General features: G+C 38.8%; 1 protein-coding gene across 4 annotated transcripts in view; it reads left to right on the top strand.

The window, feature by feature from the left end:
- Positions 1 to 1,105: 1,105 nt before the first annotated feature.
- Positions 1,106 to 25,886, top strand: part of LOC124801987 (mitochondrial intermediate peptidase) — a 130,407-nt gene continuing 105,626 nt past the window's right edge. Inside the window, exons 1-3 of one of the 4 annotated variants that reach the window (XM_047263116.1) lie at positions 1,106 to 1,480; positions 12,069 to 12,178; positions 24,931 to 25,083. In XM_047263116.1, coding sequence (XP_047119072.1) covers positions 1,322 to 1,480; positions 12,069 to 12,178; positions 24,931 to 25,083 — 422 coding nt within the window. In that variant the 5' untranslated portion in view covers positions 1,106 to 1,321. Of the gene's footprint in view, positions 1,481 to 1,544; positions 1,707 to 1,804; positions 1,927 to 12,068; positions 12,179 to 24,930; positions 25,084 to 25,886 lie in introns of those variants that run through there. The other 3 variants (XM_047263113.1, XM_047263114.1, XM_047263115.1) reach the window with 3 other exon arrangements.

Genomic DNA, 25,886 nt, shown 5'->3' with positions numbered 1-25,886 from the left:
GCTCTACGTCAGAGGCGCCACAAGTTTACCACTGCTATTTCCTCAGTTTCGATACTGTAGTCTGAATTTTTGTATCGCGCACGTTAACTCATAACTTCATTTTCACCTTTCGGTAGTGGGCAGTGATCTCTAAGCTATAGAGGTCACTGATACTGGGTTAAATGAATCGTTGTGACGTGGCGTTGCGCTACTGTCGTTTGAAGTGACGACCACTGTTAGCTGGGCTTAAAGTCTTCTCCACTGATGACAGTACGGTAACTTACGTGCTAGTGTACTTAGGTTTCGGAAATACGGAAGCGTCCGATCCCACCCGTCTGCTTTGACCCATGACGTCACAAATATGGCGGAAACAAAAACAAACACACACACTTTCCACAAGAAGCCTAATGACACTAACGGGACAAGCGCGGGAAATGGGGTGTTTTGGGTGGGGGGCAAACTAAATATAAACAAATTTAGACGCCTTGCGTAGCTACAACGTGTAAGTGAAGACAGCCATGCATCAATACCCACCCACCTCCCCAGGGGTCGTAATCCCTGCAACCCATAGAAGATAGAGATGCTTCAGTAGCTGATTAGTGTTTTTTGTCTTTAAAAAAAAAATCTCACGGGATAGAACGAACAGATCAGGAAGATAAATATAATAAACTAAAACAGAAATTCGAGGAAACAGATAATTAAAATAAGTAATAAGTGTTTTTAAATTTTAAAAAAATCTCACGAGATAGAACGAACAGATCAGAAAAGTAAATAAAATAAGATAAAACAGAACTGGAGACAGCCACACTCAAACCAAACTCCGCGCCGTCATGACGTCACACACAACACTCTTACGTCACGGGTCAAAGCTGGCGCGTTGGATCGGACGCTTCTGTCGACCCTAGGTTTCCTCTAAAGTTTTCGGCTACATCTGAGATTACCAGTGGTCGTTAGAGTTGACATTCTATTCCGTTAAAGGTCTGTTTGAATGTCGCTATTTTCAGTGTAACGTTGAATGTTTTGATGTACCCATGGAGGTAAGATTCACGTCGAGTGTGAATCGACCTAAATACTCCACCTCCTAGAATAGTCCTTCACTGTATAGTCTTCACTAATGCTGAAGATCTTTGTATTGAGGCAAAGTGCCCTCATATGGTTCAAAATGTAAATATGGGTGTTGACGTGCGAAAATAGTTGCAAATAATAACTTATAAAATGTAACAAAAACAAATTAATAACTTTTTCCGTCGCCTGCTGCTTGGCGTGCTAAAAAATAACAGTGCAGAATCATATGGAAACTGACTAATTGTCATTCTAAAAACTGAATTATAGTGCTGTAAATATGACTTCAGTTTTTCGGAAACTCGCTGCTGTTAAGATAAAAAATGGGACATTTAATAAAGTTGGCGTCCAGAAAGTCAGCACGTGGTCACCCCTTGCTACAGCTTTCAACAGTAGACCAGCAAGAAAATTAAACTTCAGCATTTCACAAGATGATGTGGTGAGTGCTATGCTTTCTGTTTACCTTTCAGTTTATAGCTATGCTCTTTGTTGAAGATGGCATGTCACACCGAAATATGGATCTCGAGAACAAGATTAGACTAATTACAGCGCTCACAGAGACGTATAAACAATCATTTTTCCCGCTCACCGTACGTGAATGGAAGCTTTTAATAGCTGATACAATGGGAGCACCGTCTGCCATGCAGTTCGCAGTGTTTTACACAGTATGGATGTAGAAGTAACTGTATATTGTGCAACCATGAGTTGACTAATACATAGCACACTTTTGGTTAAATCGGCTTTGTTTGTATATCGAATATCTCCTTTTTACCAAAGTGCCAATACACGGCTTCCAAGTCTCGTTTTTCGAACCAGCTGTTTTCACTTGGTGGTCGCATAGTAGTGCCACATTAACGAATCGTTTTAAAAAGTGCTATGATGTCGGTAAGTTTGTAAACAACGTCAGATTTAGTAGCACAGAACTATTTTATTTGCTACCGCACACACATTCGTTAGCTTCGATAACTCACAGCCAAATTGTTAGCTTTCAACGTAAACTAGACCCAATCAAGATTTCAGAACACAGGGGGAGGGATGGTATTCCAGTTCCATACACCAACCTCGTCCTGTGCGTATTTGACGCCAGTATTAAACGCTTCTTCGAATATACCTCTTGCCATTCGTAAACATATAATTAAAAATTCACCCAACTTATTTCTTAATTTTTGATAACACAAAAGAATTGTGTTGTTTTGTCAGTATAATAGGAGGTCGAGTCGTAAACTTTTCATTTCCAAGGTATATCTTTTTTGTGGGACTTGTAGCTATGGAGTTCTTCAGAATCAGTTATTTTATTTTTAAGTTATTATTTATGAAGCAGATTCTACCAGACACCTTCCTTACTCCAAGATTCTGTAGAATAGAAGACCCATTCCGACCGTTATTTTGGTAGGTCCTCTATTTACTATAACTTCTCAAGTCCAGTGACGAATAGTTTGGTGTTATCTAGTTCCGTTTTCTCTGTGTTTTCCTGCTTGTGCCGACTTGATGTAGCCTGACACAGAAGGATCAGTCATTTCATCATGCTCCATAATATTTTACTCTTATAGAATTTAATAAAGGTGTGGAAGTAGCTAGGAATGCTTTTCGTTTCAGACATACTGATCAAGTTTAGCTGCTGCAGAATGCTTTCAGTAAGGCTGATATATTGACAGCCCACTACCTCTCACATCACAGTCGGGCACCTGGCTAACTAAAAGTGTGGTATACTAACCTACCAATGAATGTATAGCTAGTACTAAATCTTGGCAAGCAGTGCTCAAACATGTCACAGGGCCTTCTCTGACTGTTTCAGTGTGACAGAGCTCAGTGCCTACACAGACAATTGACATGCGGAATATATACCAGAATGATATCGTGTGATTATGATTAGTGACTATCAGTTTTCACGTGTAGAGCATCTGCACAGTTAATTGACATGTTGAATAGATACTAGAATGAGATTGTGCGATTATATATAGTGAATATGCCAATTTTCAATTCTAGAAGGTAACACGCTCTTCCCAGAAGATTTCAGGTGTTTGACTTTGTACTATCTCCAATTCTTTAAAGAGAGTGCCTCTTTCATATTGAAAGGATAATGGATTGACCTGGTAATGACATGGTTGCATAGGTAATCTGTAATTTGATACCAGAGATGACAAAGAATGCAATCAAATGGAGCTAATCACAAATCCAGTTTTATTGAATAAGGTAATTTTAGCATAAAGTAAAACTAATAAACAAAAATATGAAAAATGACATTATAAGTTCATTACATGGCAAGTGATGAAGAGAAAGATAGATAGCCTATAACGGTACTCAATAACAGAAGAATTATTAAATAGGCTATTGGTGAAAAGAAGAAGAACAACCACAACTTAAAAAGCAAAAATCGAAATTTTATGCTGTATAATGATTTCAGTTGATCAGCTAAGATCTTGGATTGAACCATCAAGACCAGCTATTTGTCATAAAAACTGCCTAAAATATTTCTTATAAGTTCTTAATAGATACAGAAAGAAAATGGAAAGGCAACTGAGGGCAAGAATAGATGCAGCCATGAAATACATACATCCATTTAACATGTACAGAAAGGAAATAAGCCTGTAATTGATGTGTTACCAATAAATAATGGAGGTGATAAAAAGTGACCGCTAACCATATAATTGAGGTGCTGAATAATCGAGAGGCAGGCAAATAAGACTGAGAATGTTGGTAATGTTTTGTATGGATCCTTTCTCACAGCTAATAGAAAACCTCCACCTTCTCAGAACAGTATACTCATGTGTATGCTGGCATGGATTTAATTGTGCAAATGTGCTTGCTCAAATTACCTCTGAAGAAGGGTAGGTCTGAAAGCTTAGGATCATTCCGTCTTACAAAATTGTTGAGGCTTTTGTGACTGACTGTTGACTTATTGCCAGTTGGCTTTTGTCTTGTGATCTTCAACTGTCATTTATTTAATGATATTTCTGGTGTTTTGATACTGTGACAGCTAGAGATTACATGTACCTGTTGTGCTAGTGTCTTGAGAGCTTTCCCCTGGTCGTTACCATCGTGTTTCTCCTCTTTGTCATCTGCAACATGTGGAAAAGTGTATGTTGGAATGACCGGACACTCCATCGGTATAACTGAACATAAATGTTGGTAGACATTGGCACAGCTGGGGAAATTAGCCATTGTGGAACACGCACTGTGTTCGGGTGGCTATTTTATAAAATTCACTGACACGCAGCTTCTCACCATGGAGAAGAGCTATCTTGGCTGTTTGTCCAGGGAGGCCATTGAAATTCATAAACAATACCACAGTTTTAAAAAGAAATAAGAAAGACTCAACCCAAACGGGTCCTGGATTCTCGTGCGACAATGAGTGAGTGTTACAGGTAACAAGGGGAGAGCCAGAATGTCCAGGGGAAGGCACCCAGGCACCCAGATGTGGTGTGGCACATCCATAACCTCCAACTGTATGCTCACTCCTAGTCTGTTACCAGCGATGTGGTGCCAAAGATCATGAGACGAAAGCCAACTGCCAATATGAGAGGGTGCCCAAAAGAAACCAAACTTTTTTTATATTATTTATTAAGATTTTAAACGCAAACCTTCAGTACCTGTCAAGTACTCTCCACTTGCAAGTTTTTACTATTTTTTTAAACATTGTTTAAGTTCATCTTTTGTGATGCTTAACAGTGCCTCCACAATTTTTTTCTTCGCCTCAGTAATATCAGCAAAATGCTTTTCCATTATGTGTCTTTATCATTCTTGGAAACAAAAAAAAGTTGGACAGGTCAAGATCGGGTGAGTATGGGGGGTGAGGAACAGAGGTCATACCATTTTTGGTGAATAATTGTATAGACAGAGCTATGGGAGTGAGGACATTGCCATGTTAGAAAAATCAGTCACCTGACTGCTACAAATCAGGCCACTTCCGCCGCACATTGTTGCACAATCTTTACAAACCTTCAAAGTAGAAGACCTGGTTATCTGTCAGACCCTTTATAAGAAACTCTTGATAGCCTTTGCACATTGAAAAAACAAATAAGCACTTTTAATGTTTGATTTCACCTTTTGAGCATTCTTGGGGCGAGGGGAACTTGATGTCTTCCACTGGCTTGACTGTTGCCTTGATTGAGGATTGTAAGAATAGCATCAGTTTTGTCATCTGTGATAATTTTTTGATCATTTCAGAGCACAGAGAGCTTCCATGTTTTTTTTGCCAGTCGTGGCACAGATTTGCATCCAGCCTTTTCATTCCCAAAGGGTGTGTCACAATTTGCTGCACTGAACTGCATGTCACTACCGACAGCTTCATAATTACAGTGGTCCACCTTCGATCTTTGTTGGTGAATGCATGAATGTTTCCAACATTTCCGAACACTTGACCTGTCCCCATATCATTGTCCTTATATGCCGTTTTTAAAATTCCAAGAGTTTCTGTTCCACTTTTTCCGAGCAAAAAGCAAAAGTTCACTGCCACACACCGTTAACGAAAATCAGCCGTTACAAAAACAGTTGTCACTATAAACTCTGTCAAAACTAATCCTGACCTCTTTCAGTGACGGCACTTGGCTTACTGACTCTGAAATGTTTGCTGTATGTGCTCCTAGTGGCCAATCAAGGTACTACAAAAACTCTGCCCACCAAAAAATTTGTTCAGTTCCTTTTGGGTACCCCCACATATGTTCTCAGGCTTGTTGATATTCCAATCACTGAGTGCATCTTGTGTACTGGGACGTGGTATCTTCACTCGACTTCCATTATTTATAATCCACCAAGAATTTTAGTTAACGGTAATAACAGTGGAGATGAATGATGAAATTGAAACTTTCAGAATTATTCACAGGTTTCCTACGTATGAAATCATAGCTGAATAATTCCTACAAGGTAATAATAATTTTGATTTAAAAGTTAGGGGACAAAGAAAATTTAAGGAACTGTAAAAGCCCATTCCCCATGAATGTTAATGCGATGGGGTGGTTTGCATGCCTCAACTATACAAATAGCAGTACTGTAGGTGCAAGCACATTGGAAAGGTGTCTGTGAGAGGTCAGACTAAGAGGAGGCAACAACCTAATGAGTAGGTACAGCGGTAATTGACTGATGTGGCCTTGGAACTTAAGTCTGTTGGTCTTGTTGTGCTGGTACTGTGAATAGCTGAGAAGAATGGGAAACTACAGCTGTTATTTTCCCAAGGGCATGCAGCTATACTGTATGGCTTGATGATGATGGTGATGGCGTCCTCTTGGATAAAATACTGCAAGGGTTTTGTGGAGGGGGCAGGGGGAAAAGAATTGGCATTCTATGAGTTAGAATGTGCAATGCTAGGCCTCTTAATTGGGTCAGGCAGTTACAGAATTTAAAAAGAAATGTATGTAAGTTGAAGAAGTTATAGTGAGGATTAATGAAGTGCAGTGGCAGAATGTGAAGCAGACAAATGTAAACAGAAGTCTAAAAAAAGTGAGGCTGACAAAAAGAGATGGGAAAGCAGAAATAGTTATAGGAGAAACACAAAGCTGTAGAAGCAGACATGGCCATGGGAAAGGGGGAAGATAAAATAGATACCACCTGTACAAAAATTAAAGAACCCTTTTGAGAAAAGAAGTATCTATATGAATGTTAAGACTTCAGGTGGCAAGCCAATGCCAAGCAAAGGAGCAAAGGTCAAAAGACAGAAGGAACATATATAAAGGCACTACAAGGAAAAATAAATTGGAGACAGTATTATAGACTAGCAAGATGGAGTAATTAAGATGACATGGACAATATACTGTGCAAAGAATTTGACAGATGACTGCAACACTTAATCCAACATAAGGCCTGTGGACTGGATAGCATTCTCTTAGAACTATTGTGGTTCTTGGGAGAGCTAGTCTTGACAAAACTATTCCACCTGATGTAAGAGACAGAAAAAAAATACCACCTGTCTTCAAGCAGGATTTAATAATTCCAGCCCCCACCCCAAAAGAGGTCCTGACAGTTAGGAGTATTAGTGAACCACGATGTTAATAAGTCATTGCAAAATACTAACATGAATTATTTGTAGATGAATGGGAAGACTAGGAGTTGCTGACCTTGGGGAAGGTCAGTCTGGGTTTTGGAGAAATGTAGGAACACATGATGCAATGTTGACCATGTGGCTTACGTTAGAATCAGGAAGAAGGAAGGCCAACCTATGTTACATCATCTATGGATTTAGAGAAAGCTTTGGGCAATGTTGACTCGAATACACTCTTTGAAATCCTGAAAGTAGCAGGAATAAAATACAGGTAGCAAAATGTTATCTACAGCTTGTAACCAGATGGTAGTTGTAGGAGTCAAAGTACGTGAAAGGGGGGCAATAGTTGAGAAAGGAATGGCACAGAGTTGTACCCTATTTGTTGTGTACATTGAGAAAACTTTGAAAGAAGCAAAGAAGAAATTAGGAAAGGGAATTAACGTTCATGGAGGAGATGTTACAATTTTGAGGCTTGCTAATGACACTGGAATTCTGTCAAAGATGGTAAAAGATGTAGAACAGCAGTTGGATGGAATGAACAGTGTCTTGAAATAGGTTTTAAGATGAATGTTATCATAAATAAAACAAGGGTAACAGAATAAAGTCAAATCAAATAGGTCAATTCCAAGAGCCATGCGAAAACTGCCAAGCAAAACAGATGGTACTGTTTTCAGGAGAATGACTCAGAATATGACGTTTGTGGACAACATACACTGTGTGATCAAAAGTATCCGAACACCCCCAAAAACATAAGTTTTTCATTTTATGTGCATTGTGCATCACCTACTGCCGGTACTCCATATCAGTGACCTCAGTACGCATTACACTTCGTGAGAGAGCAGAATGGGGCACTCCGCGGAACTCACAGACTTCGAACGTGGTCAGGTGATTGGGTGTCACTTGTGTCATACGCCTATATGTGAGATTTCTGCACTCCTAAAAATTCCTAGGTTCACTGTTTTCGATGTGATAGTGAAGTGGAAACATGAAGGGACACATACAGCACAAATATGTACAGACTGATCACATCTGTTGATTGACAGAGACTGCCGACAGTTGAAGAGGGCCGTTATGTGTAATAGGCAGACATCTGTTCACACCATCACACAGGAATTCCAAACTGCATCAGGATCCACTGCAACTACTGTGACAGTTAGGCGGGAGGTGAGAAAACTTGAATTTCATGGTCGAGCAGCTGCTCATAAGCCATACATCACGCTGGTAAATGCCAAATGACACCTCGCTGGGTGTAAGGAACGTAAACAGTGGATGATTGAACAGTGGAAAGATGTTGTGTGGAGTGACGAATCGTGGTACACAATGTGGTGACCTGATGTCAGGGTGTGGGTATGGCGAATGCTCGGTGAATGTTATCTGCCGGTGTGTGTACTGACAACAGTAAAATTCAGAGGTGGTGGTGTTCTGGCTGATCGTGTTTTTCATGGAGGGGGCTTGCACCCTTTGTTGTTTTGCATGGAACTATCACAGCACATGCCTAAATTGATGTTTTAAGCACCTTCTTACTTCCCACTGCTGAAGAGCAATTCAGGGATGGCGACTGCATCTTTCAACACTATTGGACACCTGTTCATAATCCACGGCCTGTGGCGGAGTGGTTACATGACAATAACACCCCTGTAATGGACTGGCTTGTGCAGAGTCCTGATCTGAATCTTATAGAACACCTTTGGGATATTTTGGAATGCTGACTTCATGCCAGGTCTCACCGACCAACATCGATACCTCTCCTCAGTGCAGCACTCCTTGACGAATGGGATGACATTCCCCAGGAAACCTTCCAGCGCCTAATTGAATGTATGCCTGCGAGAGTGGAAGCTGTCATCAAGACTAACGGTGGGCCAACACTGTAATGAATTCCAGCATTACCGATGGAGGTCTCCACAAACTTGTCATTTTCAGCCAGGTGTCCGATTGCTTTTTATCACGTAGTGTAACATGCTTGGATGAAGCAGGTAGTATTTGCTGGAAAACTATGTGGTTTTTGAATGTGAAGTAGCAGTACTTGGCCTGGTCATACGTAAGGGAAAAAATGCAAAATATGTTATCAATACCAGAAAAAAACAAGGTGGAGAGGTGCTGACCAGTTTGAAGAGTCTTAAAGAGTCGACCACTTCAAGCATTTGAGAGGAATAGTTATTGAAGATAATATGGTACCATCAGAGATAAAGGCAAAAAGCTGCAGGTAACAGGTGTTGTTACAGCTTCTTTAAGTCATTGAACTTATTGGAGTCCTCTAAAATTTCAAGACAGTTGAAGATGCCAGGTTACAAAACAATTATTAAACCAGTTGTAATGTATGTGTCCTAAATGTGGACAATAACACAGCAGGTCAGAAATGCCTTGGATGGATGGGGACAGAAAGTACTGTGCAAGATATATGAGACAGTATTTGAAACTGGTCTCTGGAGAATTATTACCTATGCAGGAACTGTACGAAATCTAAAAAAATCCACTGTGACCATAGATGTAAAGGCACGAAAATTACTGTGATTTAGGCACGTGCAAAGAATGGAAGAACAGCAAGTGCCAAAGAAGGTGCTAATGGCAAAGCCAGAGGGTATCCACTCAATGGGGAGACCTAGATTGTGATGGCTGGATGATATAGAAACGAATGTGAGAAAGTTGGGATGGGAATACATAACAGGAGAAGCCTGCTGAAGTATAGAGAAGACTGGAGGAGACTGGTGGTTGACAAAGCATCGGCCCTTTATGGACAGTAGTGCCTGGAAAAGGAGGAGGAGGATGTTCTGAAGGTATGACATTAGGAAAAGAAGAATTAAAACTAGTAATTGAACTGGGCAGCAAAATAATTGATGATGGTTGAAGTATAGACTATGTGAAATGTGGACTGGCAAGAAAAGAATTTATGAAAAACAGGAATTTGTTAACATTGTACATCAGTGGTTCCCAACCTTTCTTAGACCATTAGCCCTGAGTGCAATCAGACATTAGCTAGTACCCCAGGCCTCCTCCCCCGCATTATCACCTAACTAAACTGTAGATTGAAAGACTTTTCTGGGAACACTTTTATTCTTAAAATAATTAAAGATGAATGATATTTAATTTGTGTGTGTGTGTGTGTGTGTGTGTGTGTGTGTGTGTGTGTGTGTGTGTGTGTGTGTTTTAGAATGAATGATGGAGGAATTCATGGTGCATCGAAACTGCTGCCCACAACTCCTCCTCAGAAAAGAAAGCTAACTGTGCATAGTGAGGGTAAACAAGTTCAGATGTGTGCACTACACTTACCGTTTGTAGATCACTTCTTTGCCATACCCCTTACTTCTGGACTGGCAGAAACTGGACGACTTCAGGCTGTTAACGCTTTGTGCCTAACCACTCATATAATAATAATAAAACTGTGTACAGCACTATAGTAGCCCTTATGTAGATAGTGCTGTGTTGTACTGCTCATTAATTCATTTATCTGAATCAATTTCTGGACTATTGTAGGTACTATCTACAGCTTCGAAAAGACATTTTCTGGAAATATTTAGCATTTGTTATGTGTATGTCTCACTTTTATTATCAGCAATGTATGGGACAAAGCTCAACATATGTGTGTACTGGGTGAACTATGTGAGGAATCTATAACCTCCGCCTCATTAATGTTACTAATTGAGAAAAAGTAATTATTTATAATTTATATAATCAATATTAGAGTCTTACATTATTGTGAAAATCAGAGGGTAATTACCCCCAGGTTGGGAACCACCATTGTACATGAATATAAGTAATGGAATATTTTGGATAGAATAACAACATAATGGAAAGAATAGGACACCTAAAGTGGTATATGAATTATAATAACTGATGATGGTAGAATTAGAGATGATATGAAATGCACACTAGCTATAGCAAGAAAAGCATTTCTGAAAAAGAGGATTTTTTAACAACAGTACTATGAAAAGTGTAGATTGCTAATCACCAAGTAGAGGAGATGTTGAGTCGTGGACAGGCACAACAAAAAGATTGCTGTACATGTGAGCTTTTGGCCAAACGACCTACTTCTAACATAGAAGCACAACTCACCCACACATGACCAATGTTTCTGCCCACAGAGGCCTAAATTAAGAATCACATGAAGATTAAGATTAAAGTATAATATTACAGCTCTGCTGATGGCAATAATCAAAATGTTGTAATAAATGAAAATATATTAGGCTAAGTGATGGCTTTGTTCTCCAAAGTCCACAAATATTGTAGACTCTTTTAAGGAATTTATTTGTTTTATTAATAATTGCTGCATATTGACATTAAAAATATGCGCTTCCTGAATGAGGGGCTTGGTGGCCTTTGAATAGTACAGCAAGGCTGCATACTTAAGATGTGATAAGGAGCAGGAGGGTATAGTCCAATATAGCAAAGACAAGCTTGATCCTAAAAAAAAAATTATACAAATAGAGAAACACAAGGATTGCAGAGATCAGCTTTCAGTTCCAATAAGCCACAGCTTGTGTTTCAACTTTTTAATTTTGTGATAGTTTGTTTCCAAGTTATACAAACAGTATTTACTGCTGATCTTATTTATAGCTACTACACTTTGCTTAAAACAACACTGTGATTGGCATTTCAGTGAGTCAGGTGAAAGAGGTCTGGTGCCAGTCAACTCCAGCTCTATTGCAGGCTGTATGATGCACTAGCTATTTTTTTTAAAAGCGATGAGCCTTGCCAAGTTAGGCAGTTACATGGGGTGGATGGGAAGACCCAATTATACTGTAATTTTTATCAGTTGTAGAGCACATGGTTTGCTGCTAATGCTGGGAAACACTGCCACTTACTACTGACATCTACCAGTTACAAAGTTATTTTATTTAAGCTATACTGCTGCTTCTTTAACAGCATGCAGCTGCACAGGACGTGATACTCCTTTAGAGCTTTATGATTGAGATAGTTCCATATGAAACAAATGTGTAGCAAACAAAACATATTCTATGTAATTTTATCTGTATTGCCATGTTGCTTTTCTATGACATTGTGCCACTGCTTTCAACTAAATGTTTTTATCTGAATGCTTGCTTTCCTTTTCTGAAAGGGTCTGTTTGGACTGCCAGAACTACGAACCTATGACGGGTTTTATTCCATGAAAGAGAATGCTGTTTTGGAAACAGACAAACTAATAGCTGAGTCATGTGATCCAAACAGGTAAATATATTTTGAAGTACAGTATGTAGGTGCGGAGAATAATTTTTATGAATGTATACAGGGTGTCAGGAAGAAAGGTACTTGCTTTGAGGGATGATAATCTTGGTGGTTCTGAACAAAAAACATAATATAGACATGTGCCCTCTTCTGAATGGTTTCTGAGATAGAACTCCTTTAATGTCAGTTTTTTATGCTTATCTAACTTAAAAACTGCAACCTGCAGTGAGAACCTGTCACAGCACAAATTTAAAGTACCATAAATTTTGTATAAAAAAGGCCCCTTCATTTTTTTTCTCTAGGGTTAATAGTTTGAGGTAGTTTCCTGACTTGATAGACCACAAGTGTCCTATATCAAATTGTTCATTTTGAATTTGTTCACACTACTGTGGTACATTGTAAACAGTGATAATGTACTGAATAACGTAAAAAGTAAATAACAATGTCCATTAAACTAGTTCTATCTTGGAAACCATTCAGAACAGGGCATATGTCCATATGAATTTTTTGTGTTCAGAATCACTGATACTGTCATCCCTGAAAGTATGTAGCCTTCCTTCTGACTGATTGTGTATTGTGTATGAAACTGCTCAGCATTTTTTATCGGAAATTTAAAATTTAAGTTATAATTCCATACTGAAATTAGTAATTCAGAAGAATTGTATGAACCAAGGGCACCTGTATATGTCAATTTGGGGAGGGGTCAGGGAGGCAAGACCTAGGGTTACGGGGCATTTTTAATATTTTGGGAGACAAATGGTGACTTGTAAGTACACATAAAAAGGTCTCTTTCTGACTCTATTAAAAACCTGCATAATATTAACTTTTAAATCATTTTCTTGACTTGATAATAACACCTGACTGTACCATATTTCTTTCCTTTCCGTGAGATGTATGGCGGGGGTAGGGTGTATGGACTCCCTTGCCCCTCAGGTATGGGCACCTATGATATCTACATTTTTTTGTATGAAATGTAGTTTATGGATTGGTTAGTTCTGTAAGTAAAACAAAAGTTTTTCGTTTTAGCGTTTCTGTGTCTAATTAAAGGGGTGTTATGTCATTAACTGCATAGTAACTGTACATTCGTTTAAATTATGGGCATTCTTTAAAATAGTAAGAGGGTTGTATATTCAAACATCAGTGCCACATAAAATGAGCGCGAAATGCACAACCATAAAACTGTGGGTACGTAGTAAGGATGTATAGACTCAATCAGTTTAAGTTTTTAGTAATTTCCCTGAATTACATCCTGTATATGCTGAGTTGGTTTCTCCACTGAGGTAACATCTTAAGTTATTGGTGCACCTTAAGTGACGTGACTATTGACAGGATGTTGGTAACACTGCAGTAGAATTTTATTTTGTGTAGAAATTTTTTAAGCCAAATTTTTGCCTATATCACAAAATGATAATTCTTATGGGCTTACTATTTAAACATACAACAAACATCTTTGGTGTGAAATGTGGCTTGACTATGCATGGGGAAAATGCTAGCGAATTTATATAGACTCACTTTCCTTGTATAAACTACTACATTATTGATTTGTAGAGCATGGCTATCTGGGAGTCAAAGACAAGGAGCATATTATGAATCAAGCTGCCATAGTCACTTGTCACATTTCAAGCCGGAGCAAATGATATTTATAGCAAATGACGTGTTGGGAGCTTGAGGGTATTGAACATTCATTTTCAACGGACATCTCAGAAATGTCTGTAACCTTAAATTATTGTTTGGAGAGCACTATTATTAACATCACAATATTAAAACATAAAAGAAACTGTTGTCCCAGAATGAAGCAAGAAAAGTGGTTCATCATTTTGTAACAGTAAGTGACAATAGTATTCTCCTGACGTAATAAGTCTTGAGTACAGTAAAATCTACCTTAATCAGATTATGTAATTTTCTCAAATCCAAAACATGGATATGGTTTCTAACATTGAGCAGTAAGTAAGAAAAGTACTAAAACACCTGGGTGAGATGGAAATGCAGTAAATGGACAAAAATATGGAAATGCCAAGAATACAACACATTACCTAATATGGTATAGGAAAACTATTGGCATTCAAAACAGGTTTCAGTTTTCTTGAAATGGGTAACTACAAGTCCTGTATGGTTTTCAATGGAATCTTATACATTCTTCCTGAAAAATAGTGGCAAGTTCTGGTAATAACTATGATGGAGATGGATAACAATCACACACTCTTCTCTCCAAAGTAGACTGCAGAGACTCAATAATATTGAGATCTTGTGACTGTAGTGACAAGGGAAGGTGGCACAATTCATCTTTGTATTCGCAAAACCAGTTTTGGACAATGCATGCTATGTGAAGAGGGGCCTGTTGCCTTGGAACACAGTATCACTATTGGGGAACAAACACGTCACCATGGGGTGGATTTGATCAGTCAAAATAGTCACATAATTTTTGGTGGTAATGTGACCTTGCAGAGTAGCATGGGGCCCATGGAATAACATGATATGACTGCCCGAATCATAAGTAAATCACCAAATCTCCACAGTAGTTCACTCTGGGGGTGTATACTCAGCTAGATGTTGATTACAGTGACTTTCTTCAATTGTACCATAGGTTTTGTGGTTTCAGCACCACATTTTCCTGTTTAGGCATTTGCATCACTGATGAGTAGTTTTGGAATCTAGCTTGCCTGTAGTTCCCAGTTTGCAGAGCCCCCTTTGTTTTGTTTTGGTGCTGACAGCACCCACAAGTGTGACACTCAGTTCTGCAGTGACTTTCACAGCTTTTGTCCTGTTATTTCTTGTCACAATCCTTTTCAGTGACCACCTGTCATAATCACTCAACACACACTTTTGTCCATGATGTGACTTAGAAGCTAATGTATTTCTGCTTTCTCTGTATGTGGTGAAAAGCTTTGATATGCTAGTTCTTGAAACACCAAACACTTCTGCTACCTTGGTAGAAAGACCGAGAGTGCCAAGCACCGGCTAGTGAGGTACGACTCAGGAGACTTGGCATGAATTTTTACACCTGTGCAGAACGTGGTAGTACTGGTTGGAAAAGTTACCAAAGTGCTACTGTGGGCTGTATTGAATCCTTTTTCACTTGTTGATCAGCATAGGCAAAGTCAAGGCATATGACAATTCACAAAGAAGAAAAAAGAACATTCCACATATGAAACCCTACTACAATCCTGAGATGCCAATTGACAATGTGGGCTTCTTGTTCCACGAAACTGAAACCTGCTCAATGCGAGAGGCTACCTTCAATAGTCGTCATAATGAAGAGGATGTGACTAACACAGCCAGAATGCCAGGACCCACCTGTACTGCCATGAAGTCTGCCATTGACAAGATTTGGATCAGAGATGACTAAGAATTTTGCATGTGTGCGGAGTTCTGTCTCCTGGCTGTACACTTCCCCTGATTTCACGCCGTGCTGTCTGTGTGGGCACAGGGCTAAACTGTGAATGTGGCTCATTTAGATGGCAGTGCAGCTGCGCAAGAAATACTGAATGTCTCGCAAGGTGCTTGATTTCGTATTTCATAATAATGTGTATCACTAACACTAAATTTTCAGTATTATGTAATTATTTTTAGTGTACTGAAGACATAAAATTTATATCCCATACAAACTGTCTTCATACTGACAGTTTATCACTAAGGTTGCCATGTAATTGTGACTCAGTTAGTTTCGTAATTAAAAATAGCCTTCTGCATACATTCGTTGATCAAAACATTGCATCATGTTTGCAACCTCATTATGGAAATGATGGAAATGTGGACTCCCCTTCTGAGGAAAACAATGTAGAACGCCTAGACAGTTTTATTGGAAAAGAATAAATGTTTTAAACAGCAATTGCATTGCAGATCGATCGGTTCCATCTGTGCTTGTATAGGTCCACTTTCAACTAAAACACTACCTAAAACAGCTGGGAAGTAGATATGAGGCAGCAGCCAGCTGCGACAGATGCAGCAACAGGGAGATAACCGATTTTGTGAATTTTACGAGTTCCTAACAAGGAGCAAATTTTATAATATCTTCAATGTGCTTTAATAGTTTACTTTCTCTAGTTTCTGCATGTTAATTTAATATCTAATAGCCACAGTTTTCACATTTTCTTTTGCATCAGAAAAGTAAACTGATTTTGTGACATATTGCAAGTTCGTAATCAAGGGCGAATTATTTAGTTTCACCTGAGTGCTTCAGTACTTAGGTTTTTGAATCTCTCCGTATTAATCTAATTTATTAGACACAGCTCCTGGGTTTGCGTCAGTGTCTAGAGTTCCGCAGCAGGTGCAGATAGTCCGCTTATCTGGATAGTTTAGTTTTCCAAGTCATTTAGTATGGGCAGGGACTGTGATTGTTGTGTGCAGATGCGAGCCGAGTTGGTGAAACTTTGCTCTCAACTCCAGGCTGTGATGGCATTGGTTACACAGCACCACTGTTGTGGGCCGGCTGTGGGCATCCAATGGATGTCCAGCACGTCCGAGTCCTCCGATCGGTCCTCACTGGTGGCCAACCCAGTTACTACTCCCATTGAGATTGACCCCTCACCTGTGTTCGAGTGGGAGGTTGCCCTGGGGCACAGCAGGCACCGAAAGACTTCCAGGCGGCCATAAGTAAGGCCTCCCCGGTTTGTCTTAGAAACAGGTTCCAGGTGCTGTCTGTGGCCGACATTGTCGCTGAGCCAGATGCCGTCCCCTATCCTGGTTCAGAGGAAACCTCTCAGCCTGCAAGATCCGGACAGTCACAGAGGGTGGGATTATTGGTAGTTGGGAGCCCCAACGTTAGGCGCCTTATGGGGCACCTTAGGGACATGGCTGCCAAAAGGGGAAAGGAAACCAATGTACACTCTGTGTGCATACCGATGGAATCATTCCATGAAGAACACAGGATACAGCATAGTCAACAGGACCGATTGCGGACCTCTGGTACAGAGCAGAGTGGAGGGTCTGAATCAGAGTCTCAGACGGTTCTATGACCATGTAGGCTGCAGATTCCTCGACATGCGCCAAAGGGTGGCTGGGTTTTGGGTTCTGCTGAGTAGGTCAGGTGTCCACTATATGCAAGAGGCAGCTACACAGGTAGCAGAGGCTGTGTGGCATGGACTGGGCGGTTTTTTAGGTTATCGGGTCTCGGGAAAACACAAGAAGGGCTTCAGTCACAAAGGGTGCAGGCCGAACACAGGAAGAAAGTAGATACAGGAACCATTGGTATAACAGTTGTAAATTGTCGTAGCTGTGTTGGGAATGTACCAGAGCTTCAAGTGCTAATAGAAAGCACTGATGCTCGTATTGTTATAGGCACTGAAAGCTGGCTAAAGCCAGAGATAAGCTCAGCTGAAATTTTTGTGAAGAACCTAACTGTGTTTCGAAAGGATGGCCTAAACACAGTTGGTAGTGATGTGTTTCTTGCTGTTAGTAGTAGTTTATCTTGTCGCAAAATTGAAGCAGATAGTTCCTGTGAGTTAGTATGGGCAGAGGTCATTGTTGGCAACCAGAATAAAATAATAATTGGATCCTTTTACAAGCCTCCCAATTCAGATGATACAATTGCTGAAAGGTTTAAAGAACAATGAGTTTGATTTCAAACACATACCCGACTCATACGCTTATAGTTGGTGGTGACTTTAATTTACCCTCGATACGTTGGTGAAAATACACATTTAATTCTGGAGGTATTCATAAAACGTCATCCAAAATTGTGCTAAACGTATTCTCTGAAAATTATTTCGAGCAGTTAGTTCGTGAGCCCATGTGAATAGTAAATGGTTGTGAAAACGTGCTTGATCTCTTAGTAATAAATCATCCTGAGTTAATAACTAGCATCAATATGAATACAGGGATTAGTGAACACGGAGTTGTTGTAGCGAGATTGAATATTATAACCCCCCAAATCCTCCAAAAATAAACGAAAAATATACCTATTCAAAATAGCAGATAAAAATCCACTTTGTGCGTTCCTGAGAGACAATCTCCACCCCTTCCAAATTAATAATTTAAGTGTGGACCAGCTGTGGTTTGAATTTAAAGAAATAGTGTCAGCAGCAATTGAGAGATTTGTATCAAATAAATTAACAAACGACAGAGCTGATCCTCCTTGGTACACAAAATGGGTGACAACAAAACAGATGTGCCAAATTTAAACAGACGCAAAATCCCCGAGATTGGCCACCTTTTGCAGAAGCTCAAAATTTAGTGCGGACTTCAATGTGAGATGCTTACGATAGTTTCCACAGCGAAACTTTGTCTCAAAACTAGCAGAAAATCCAGAGAGATTATGGTCGTATGTGAAGTATGTCAGTAGCAAGAAACAATCAATGCCTTCTCTGCGTGATAGCAATGGAGATACTATTGAAGACAGTGCTGCCAAAGCAGTGTTACTAAACACAGCCTTCCGAAATGCCTTCACAAAAGAAGACAAAGAATTTGATTCAACATGAGTAACATAGAAGTAAATATCCTCGGAGTAGTGAAGCAACTTAAATCACTTGATAAAGGCAATCTCCTGGTCCAGACTGTATACGAATTAGGTTCCTTTCAGAGTATGCTGATGCATTAACTCCATAATTAACAATCATATATAACCGTTTGCGTGATGAAAGATCCATACCCAAAGACTGGAAAGTAGGAGTAATCCACTAAATTACAGGCCCATATCATTATCGTCGATATGCATTGATATTGTGTTTGAACATTATGAATTACCTCAAGGAAAATGGTCTATTGACACACAGTCAACATGGATTTAGAAAACATTGTTCTTGCGAGACACAGCTAGCTCTTTATTTGTATGAAGTGTTGAGTGCTATTGACAAGGGATTTCAGATTGATTCCGTATTTCTGGATTTCCGGAAGGCTGTACCACACAAGTTGCTTGTAGTGAAATTGCATGCTTATGGAATATTGTCTCAGTTATGTGACTGGATTTGGATTTCCCGATAGAAAGGTCACAGTTTGTAATAATGGATGGAAAGTCATTGAGTAAAACAGAAGAGATTTCTGATGTTCCCCAAGGTAGTGTTATTGGCCCTTTGCTGTTCCATATTTATATAAACGATTTCGTTGACAGTCTGAGCAGCTGTCTTAGGTTGTTTGCAGATGATGCTGTTGTTTATCAACTAATAAAGTCATCAGAAGATCAAAACAAATTGCAGAACGATTTAGAAAAGATGTCTGAATGGTGCGAAAATTGGCAGTTGACCCTAAAAACAGTGTCAGGTCATTCACATGAGTGCTAAAAGGAATATGTTAAACTTCAGTTACACAATAAATCAGTCAACTCTAAAGGCCGTAATTTCAACTAAATACCTAGGAACTACAATTATGAACAAATTAAATTGGAAGGAACACACAAAAAATGTTGTGGGGAAGGCTAACCAAAGGCTGCGTTTTATTGGCAGGACACTACGAAAATGTAACAGATCTACTAAGGAGACTGCCTAGACTACGCTTGTCCATCCTCTTCTTAGAATATTGCTGCACGATGTAGGATCCGTACCAGATAGGATTGACGGAGAACGCCGAAAAAGTTCAAAGACTGGCAGCACGTTTTGTATTATTGCGAAATTTGGAAGAGGGTGTCACTGAAATGATACAGGATTTGGGCTGGGCGTCATTAAAACAAAGGCGTTTTTCGTTGCGACAGAATCTTCTCACGAAATTCCAATCACCAACTTCCTCCTCTGAATGCGAAAATATTTTGTTGACACCAACCTACATAGGGAGAAACGATCACCACGATAAAATAAGGGAAATCAGAGCTCGTACGGAAAGATATAGGTGTTCGTTCTTTCCAAGCGCTATAAGAGATTGTATAATTGTGAAGGTAGTTCGAGGAAACCTCTGCCAGGCACTTAAATGTGTTTTGCATAGTATCCATGTATATGTAAATGAGATTGTCAGTGTCCTCAAAACATTTAGAAAATTATTCCTCTAATTTTTTCAACATGACAACGAATTCTTCAAGATTTGTGTTTCATTCAATGCCAGTGAGCACAGGGAAATGAATGGTTTGTTTGTCAGTAGTTGCCCCTTCCACAATGTGATTGTGTTAATGCATCCCCACCAAATAAGAAATGAGATCTTTCTCAGCTTGCAAGGTCTTACTGTGGATCGTGTGCACCCAAGTACACTTGAAGTGATATGTCTGCAATCCATTCTGGATGTTCTAATTTCCATTCCTGCTTTCCTCTTTCCTTTAGAAACTCATCAGTAGAGGATCTTAAATCGAAAAATCATTCCAGGCATTCCCCTTGATTTAACCAGCATTCTTTACAGTAGTATAAAATATCACCATACCCTTCACTCATTTTCATCAAAAACTGTTGCAACTGACTATGTAATAGTGCTAGCGACTTCAGAAAATTTACTATTTGCACCACCAGTTTCATCACGCTCTCTGTATCTGCTATAGTTCAATTCTTTTATCTTGGCGGCTCGCGCATGCCCGTCCAGACGCGGGAGATTGCTGCGTTGCCAGTTGCACACGACGCACGCGTCAAGAGAAGCAGCGCCATAGTATAGTTCGCAAGCTTACGTTTAGGGGGGAGCGCGCAGTTCATGAAGTAAAGCCACCAAGGCCGCATTAACCCTTTCGCTGCTACAAAGACGTGCTCCGTGCATTTCGCGCTGTGCGCGATTTTCTCACTGCACTGCTTGCCTGTGCAGACACATAGTGTTCCGACTGCTTGGACACTCTTATCACTCGATTCCACAAAAACTATTTGGCCCAAAAATTCGATTTTTATACGTCTTCTTGACTGATACCTTCCCCCCATAAATGACTTAATTTTGTTTCGATTTTCAATGCAGTTATTATGCAACATTAAATATAGTAAACCATGCACGAAATTTTGAAGAGTTTGCAGAGGTAAAAGTCCATAGAGTATACTTTCCATATGGTCGCTTTTAGTTGCCACAATGTTGAGAATGAAATGTGGACAATATACTAAATTTCATATAAAATTTACTGTATAACAATATCTCATTTATTTTAAGTATCACATAGGTGTCGTATGTAATATTGAGAAATATTCCATCTTTCGCGACTGTAATAAAAGTTTTATTTACACCGGGTACGTTTGGCTTTATTTTAAAGCACTTCAATCAATCAAAAGGAAGTAGACAAAATACATTAAACAAAACTGTGGACTAACAAAAACATTAGGACTTGAATATACCGTCTATCAGTGAAGTGCTCTGAGCTATGTCAAATATAATTTTTGTGTGTGGCACACACAAGCAGCATTTATTTTCTAAAACACTGATCAGCCGACACAAACGTTGAATATTGTGTTACCGCAGCACAAAACTACGAAAGGTGACTTGGCAATGGAGGAGACAAAATACTGTCCGCTGAAGATGCTTCGAAAGAGAGAAACGCGTCTGGTCTAAATAAGCCGCTTATTACAGTTGCAGAAGAGGAATATATTTCAATACCATTGGTAAAACTGCGACTGTGGAACAAAAACAAGAAAGAGAACATGAGTACCATTGTGTATGTACCATACCTTTTATTGATTGAAGTGCTTTAAAATAAAGCCAAACACGCCCAGTGTAAATAAAACTTTTATTACAGTCGCGAAAGACGGAATATTACATACGACACCTATGTGGTACTTAAATTAAATGAAATATTGTTATACAGTAAATTTTATATGAAATTTAAGTGTCTTGTCCACATTTCATTCTCAACATTATGGCAACTAAAATCGACCATACGGAAAGTATACGCTATGGACTTTGACCTCTGCAAACTCTTCAAAATTAAGTCATTTATGGGGGGAAGGAATCAGTCAAGAAGATGTGTAAAAATCAAATTTTTGGGCCAAATAGTTTTTGTGAAATCGAATGATAAGTGTGTCAAAGCAGTGGGAACACTATGTGTCTGCACAGGCGAGCAGTGCAGTGATGACAAAATGATGATGCGGGGAGCACGTGTCTGCAGCAGCGAAAGGGTTAATGAAGAGCCAAAGCACTAGAAATTTCAAAAAACTGCATTCAAACGAATAAAATTCGTGAAGTAAGACACTTCGATATTGTTTTTAAATAAAGAAAATATTATGCACTGCACAAGGTTTGAACCCTTAACCTTTCGCTTTGTAGCTCAACACCTTAACCGTTACACCAATGTTACTTGTCAGGCTGCAATGATCCATGAGGAGTCTAACACGTCACGCAAAATACTGACAAACACTGTTGGTATGACTATGAATTACTCATGCTTCGTCGAAGTACAATAGGAAATAAACAGTTACCGCTGTTCTTTATTGCAAAAAAGCGGTTCGTGAGATTGATACAAACACATTTCCTTGCTATCGCCTGAGTTAGGAGTCTTATTGCTTGTTTGCTTTAAGTAATTAATAGAATATGAAGCAATTGGTATAAAGAATGCTTTTTCCAAACTTTCTATAAAAGAAAGTCTGCTATCAAGACATTGCTTTTGTTCTATTACTTTATTTATGACTGAAGACTGAATGTTTTTAAAACTGGAGACACTCGTCTGTGCTCTGCACTGCAGTCGAGATCTGGCAACATCATTCTCTGTTTATTGGCTGACTGTATTTGTGACGTCAGATGCGCAGAACGAACCTAAACTCGGTCGCCAACATATATGACGCGCACTTTAATTTAGTATGAAATGCTTATTGATGTACAGACCAATGAATCTCATACAAATCATCTGTTGATTGTTGTAATGTTTTGCTCTTTTATTGCCTACTAAATCTTTAAATTCTTTCTGCATAGTGTTGTAATGCGCTGCATAGTGAATTTGTGGCATCTGTCGATTGTGTGACTGCGTAATAGATATTGAGAATTCTCATTCTTCCCTTCTGTGATTTCCGTTCATATTAAAAGTTGGGATGATGATTTACTAGAATGCCTATTTTGTGCAAAAAACCACTGGACCTGTGAATGTCCTTTACATCACAAATAAATAGCCAAGGATAAACAGTGCTGACGCCATGATTCTGCAGAAGTGAAGAAAGTCATGCCAACTGCAAAATGCCACACCAAATGCTGGAAGAAACAAGTGCTGCATTGCCCTGCTAAATGAAATATTGTGCTGTACGGAGTAGTTCAGAGAAGGACTGAGCTAGATGTGATGTGTGGTGTAGCAGTTAACGTCGCTAGCTGGCATGCTTAGAGTTACCAGTTCAAATCCAACCAACAGCAATTATTTGTTATTTCGTATTTATTGTCTCTGGAATATTTTGAAACATATTATATTGGTAATGTTTGATTGTTCTCAAACATTCGATGTTTTGTGTAAATAACAGCACTCTCCATTCAGGAAGTCTGTTCTGTTCTGGTCGTTAGCTGGTGATCGTAATAAACATGCTTTCAGTGTTAAGTGTTGTATTTAATTGTAAACCATGCCATTTGATTTTCACTACTATATTACACCGTCATAAGCCTTTTGGAAATTTACACTGAATTCCCACACTTTCTCAGTAATGTATCTGAGGGGGGACAAATGATCTAATGTGTCACTGTGTCTGTGGAAATTGCATTGGTAGTCCTCATGTAGTTCTTGAGGTATGGAGATCAGTCTGTTTAATAGGCACATTGATACCATTCCTCAGATGTCTTCATCCAGAATTTGATCTTCATATAACTTTTGGATAAAGCACAATAATTCAAGCAAAGATTTGCTTTTCTTCATGAGTCTCCATGTGCTTTCTACATCTATTTGTTCTTTTGAACCAGTCAGGTTTTGTCAGGTTACTTTCCATTTATTTGTAATTTTTTCTTTTACTTCTTCCAACAGATTTCCTAAGTTGTATCTAGTAATTTCAGCCTCTTTTCTGTTTAATTTCCATTTGAATTTTCTTTTTATTTTTGGTATTATTAAGAAATGAAATAAGTACTTATGGCTGTAATCAATAACTGTTTATTTATGGTAATGGTCTATGGATGCTCTCTGTATTTTACTTTAACATTTATTTCCTTTATCTATATGGAGTTGACATGTGGTTTATAATTAATTTATATTTCTTTTTTTGTGAAATGCATGTGGTCATTCAACTGAACCACCTGTTCTTACCATATTCAGACACACAGGAATGATTCATGTGAAGTACTGCATCTATCATGTGTAGAAGCATTCATGAGGCAGTATGTCCTAATTGTTGCGAGAAACAAATTTAGGTAGTTGTAATTGGCACAGACAGTGAATGCACTGTTCTGATCAGATGTTATGAAATATGACATGTACTATAATAACAACACAAAAGATTAACAGGTATATATTTAGAAAGGGGGAATGGACTCCTAGCAGCAAATAGTGTTTTGTTTTTCCTTTCAGAAGGCTGGTGAAAGTTCAGTGCCAAAATGCTCAGTAACTCTTATTATTTTAATCTAACTAGCTGTGTGTGGTGTTATTAGATGCTTATTGAGGATGTATTTAAGGACTGTGATCTTCATGTAATTTGTGAAAAAGCACAATAATACATACAAAGAAAGAGAAAATTTCCATTCCTGGAAGCTTTCAGTCCAAAAATTTTACTACCTATTATTTTGGCTGCCAGTAGAAACCATTTAATTCTTCACTTGGAATTGAAGGTGAAACTTAACTTGATGAAACAGTTTTTCAAAACACAAAGTGCAAATCATGAAAATATGCCTTTGCATTCCTAAATTGCAAAAGACTAGATATCTTCTTTAAGTTTATAATGTACTGTCTTATGTTTTTTGTGTGTTTCAGAGGACTGTTGACTATAATTATTACTCAGATTTATCCAGCATTGTTGTCTCATGTTTTTCTTTTTTGTATGAAGGTCACGAAAGATGGTTGAAGTTTTTGACGAACTGTCAGATACGTTATGCAAAGTCGCAGATCTGGCTGAGTTCATTAGAATTGCTCATCCAAAAGCAGCATACTCACAAGCAGCAGAAGATGCATGTGTTAGCATCAGTGGAATAGTTGAAAAGTAAGTTTGGATGGCTGTTATCTTTGTTAGGAACTGCATGATCATAATGTTGTTGTGATGTGTAGAGAATTTGAATACTATTTAGATCTAGAATTTGTTTCTGGCACTTGAAGTAACTTTTCTCTCCGTGCTGTGTTCTGTGTTTGTAGATAATGCCAGTGTTTCACTGTAATTTGGATTCCACATTAAACCCAACTACTTCTTGATTAATGACTGAATGTGCAGGTTCACAAGCATCGTGCAATGTTGTTGCAGGTTTTGGTATATCACTGTAGGTATACCATTGAGGTCCCCTCCCACCATAAACTTCTTTTACTCGCTACATATCTATTCAGTGCTTGCACAACTATTTTTCTAAACTTGACCCACAGTACCTTTATTTGCTCCTACATGTTTCGAATTCCTCATTTCTCTTTGTCTAGTTTACTGAACATACGAATATTTCTACTTTTTTAGTTGCTGTTTGTACTTTGGTAATCATTGTATGACTACACAAACCAGAGTGGGAGTTGCGAGTCAGAGATACCGAATGACTACTGCTCTGTAAGTTCCGACTCTACCATAAGCCAGCACAACTGAAGAGGGTGCGAATGAATTAATCTGCATTGTCCAGGGTTATATGCACACCATTATAATTACCTGTCTCTAAAATAGCAGCAATGAGGTGAAAGGTTAAGCGAATATATGGACCAGATTATGCAATTGAATGAAATTGGATAGATAAAATATCCATTCACCAAGTGGCGGCAGAACATGCACATAAAAGGAGGTTATAATTAAGCAAGCTTTTGGAGCTAGTGTCT

This window comes from Schistocerca piceifrons, chromosome 1 (assembly GCF_021461385.2).
Source record: "Schistocerca piceifrons isolate TAMUIC-IGC-003096 chromosome 1, iqSchPice1.1, whole genome shotgun sequence".
In the NCBI taxonomy this organism is placed as follows: domain Eukaryota; kingdom Metazoa; phylum Arthropoda; class Insecta; order Orthoptera; family Acrididae; genus Schistocerca; species Schistocerca piceifrons.
The sequence above is the reverse complement of the archived record's forward strand: the minus strand, read 5'-3'. Positions and strand labels throughout refer to the sequence as shown.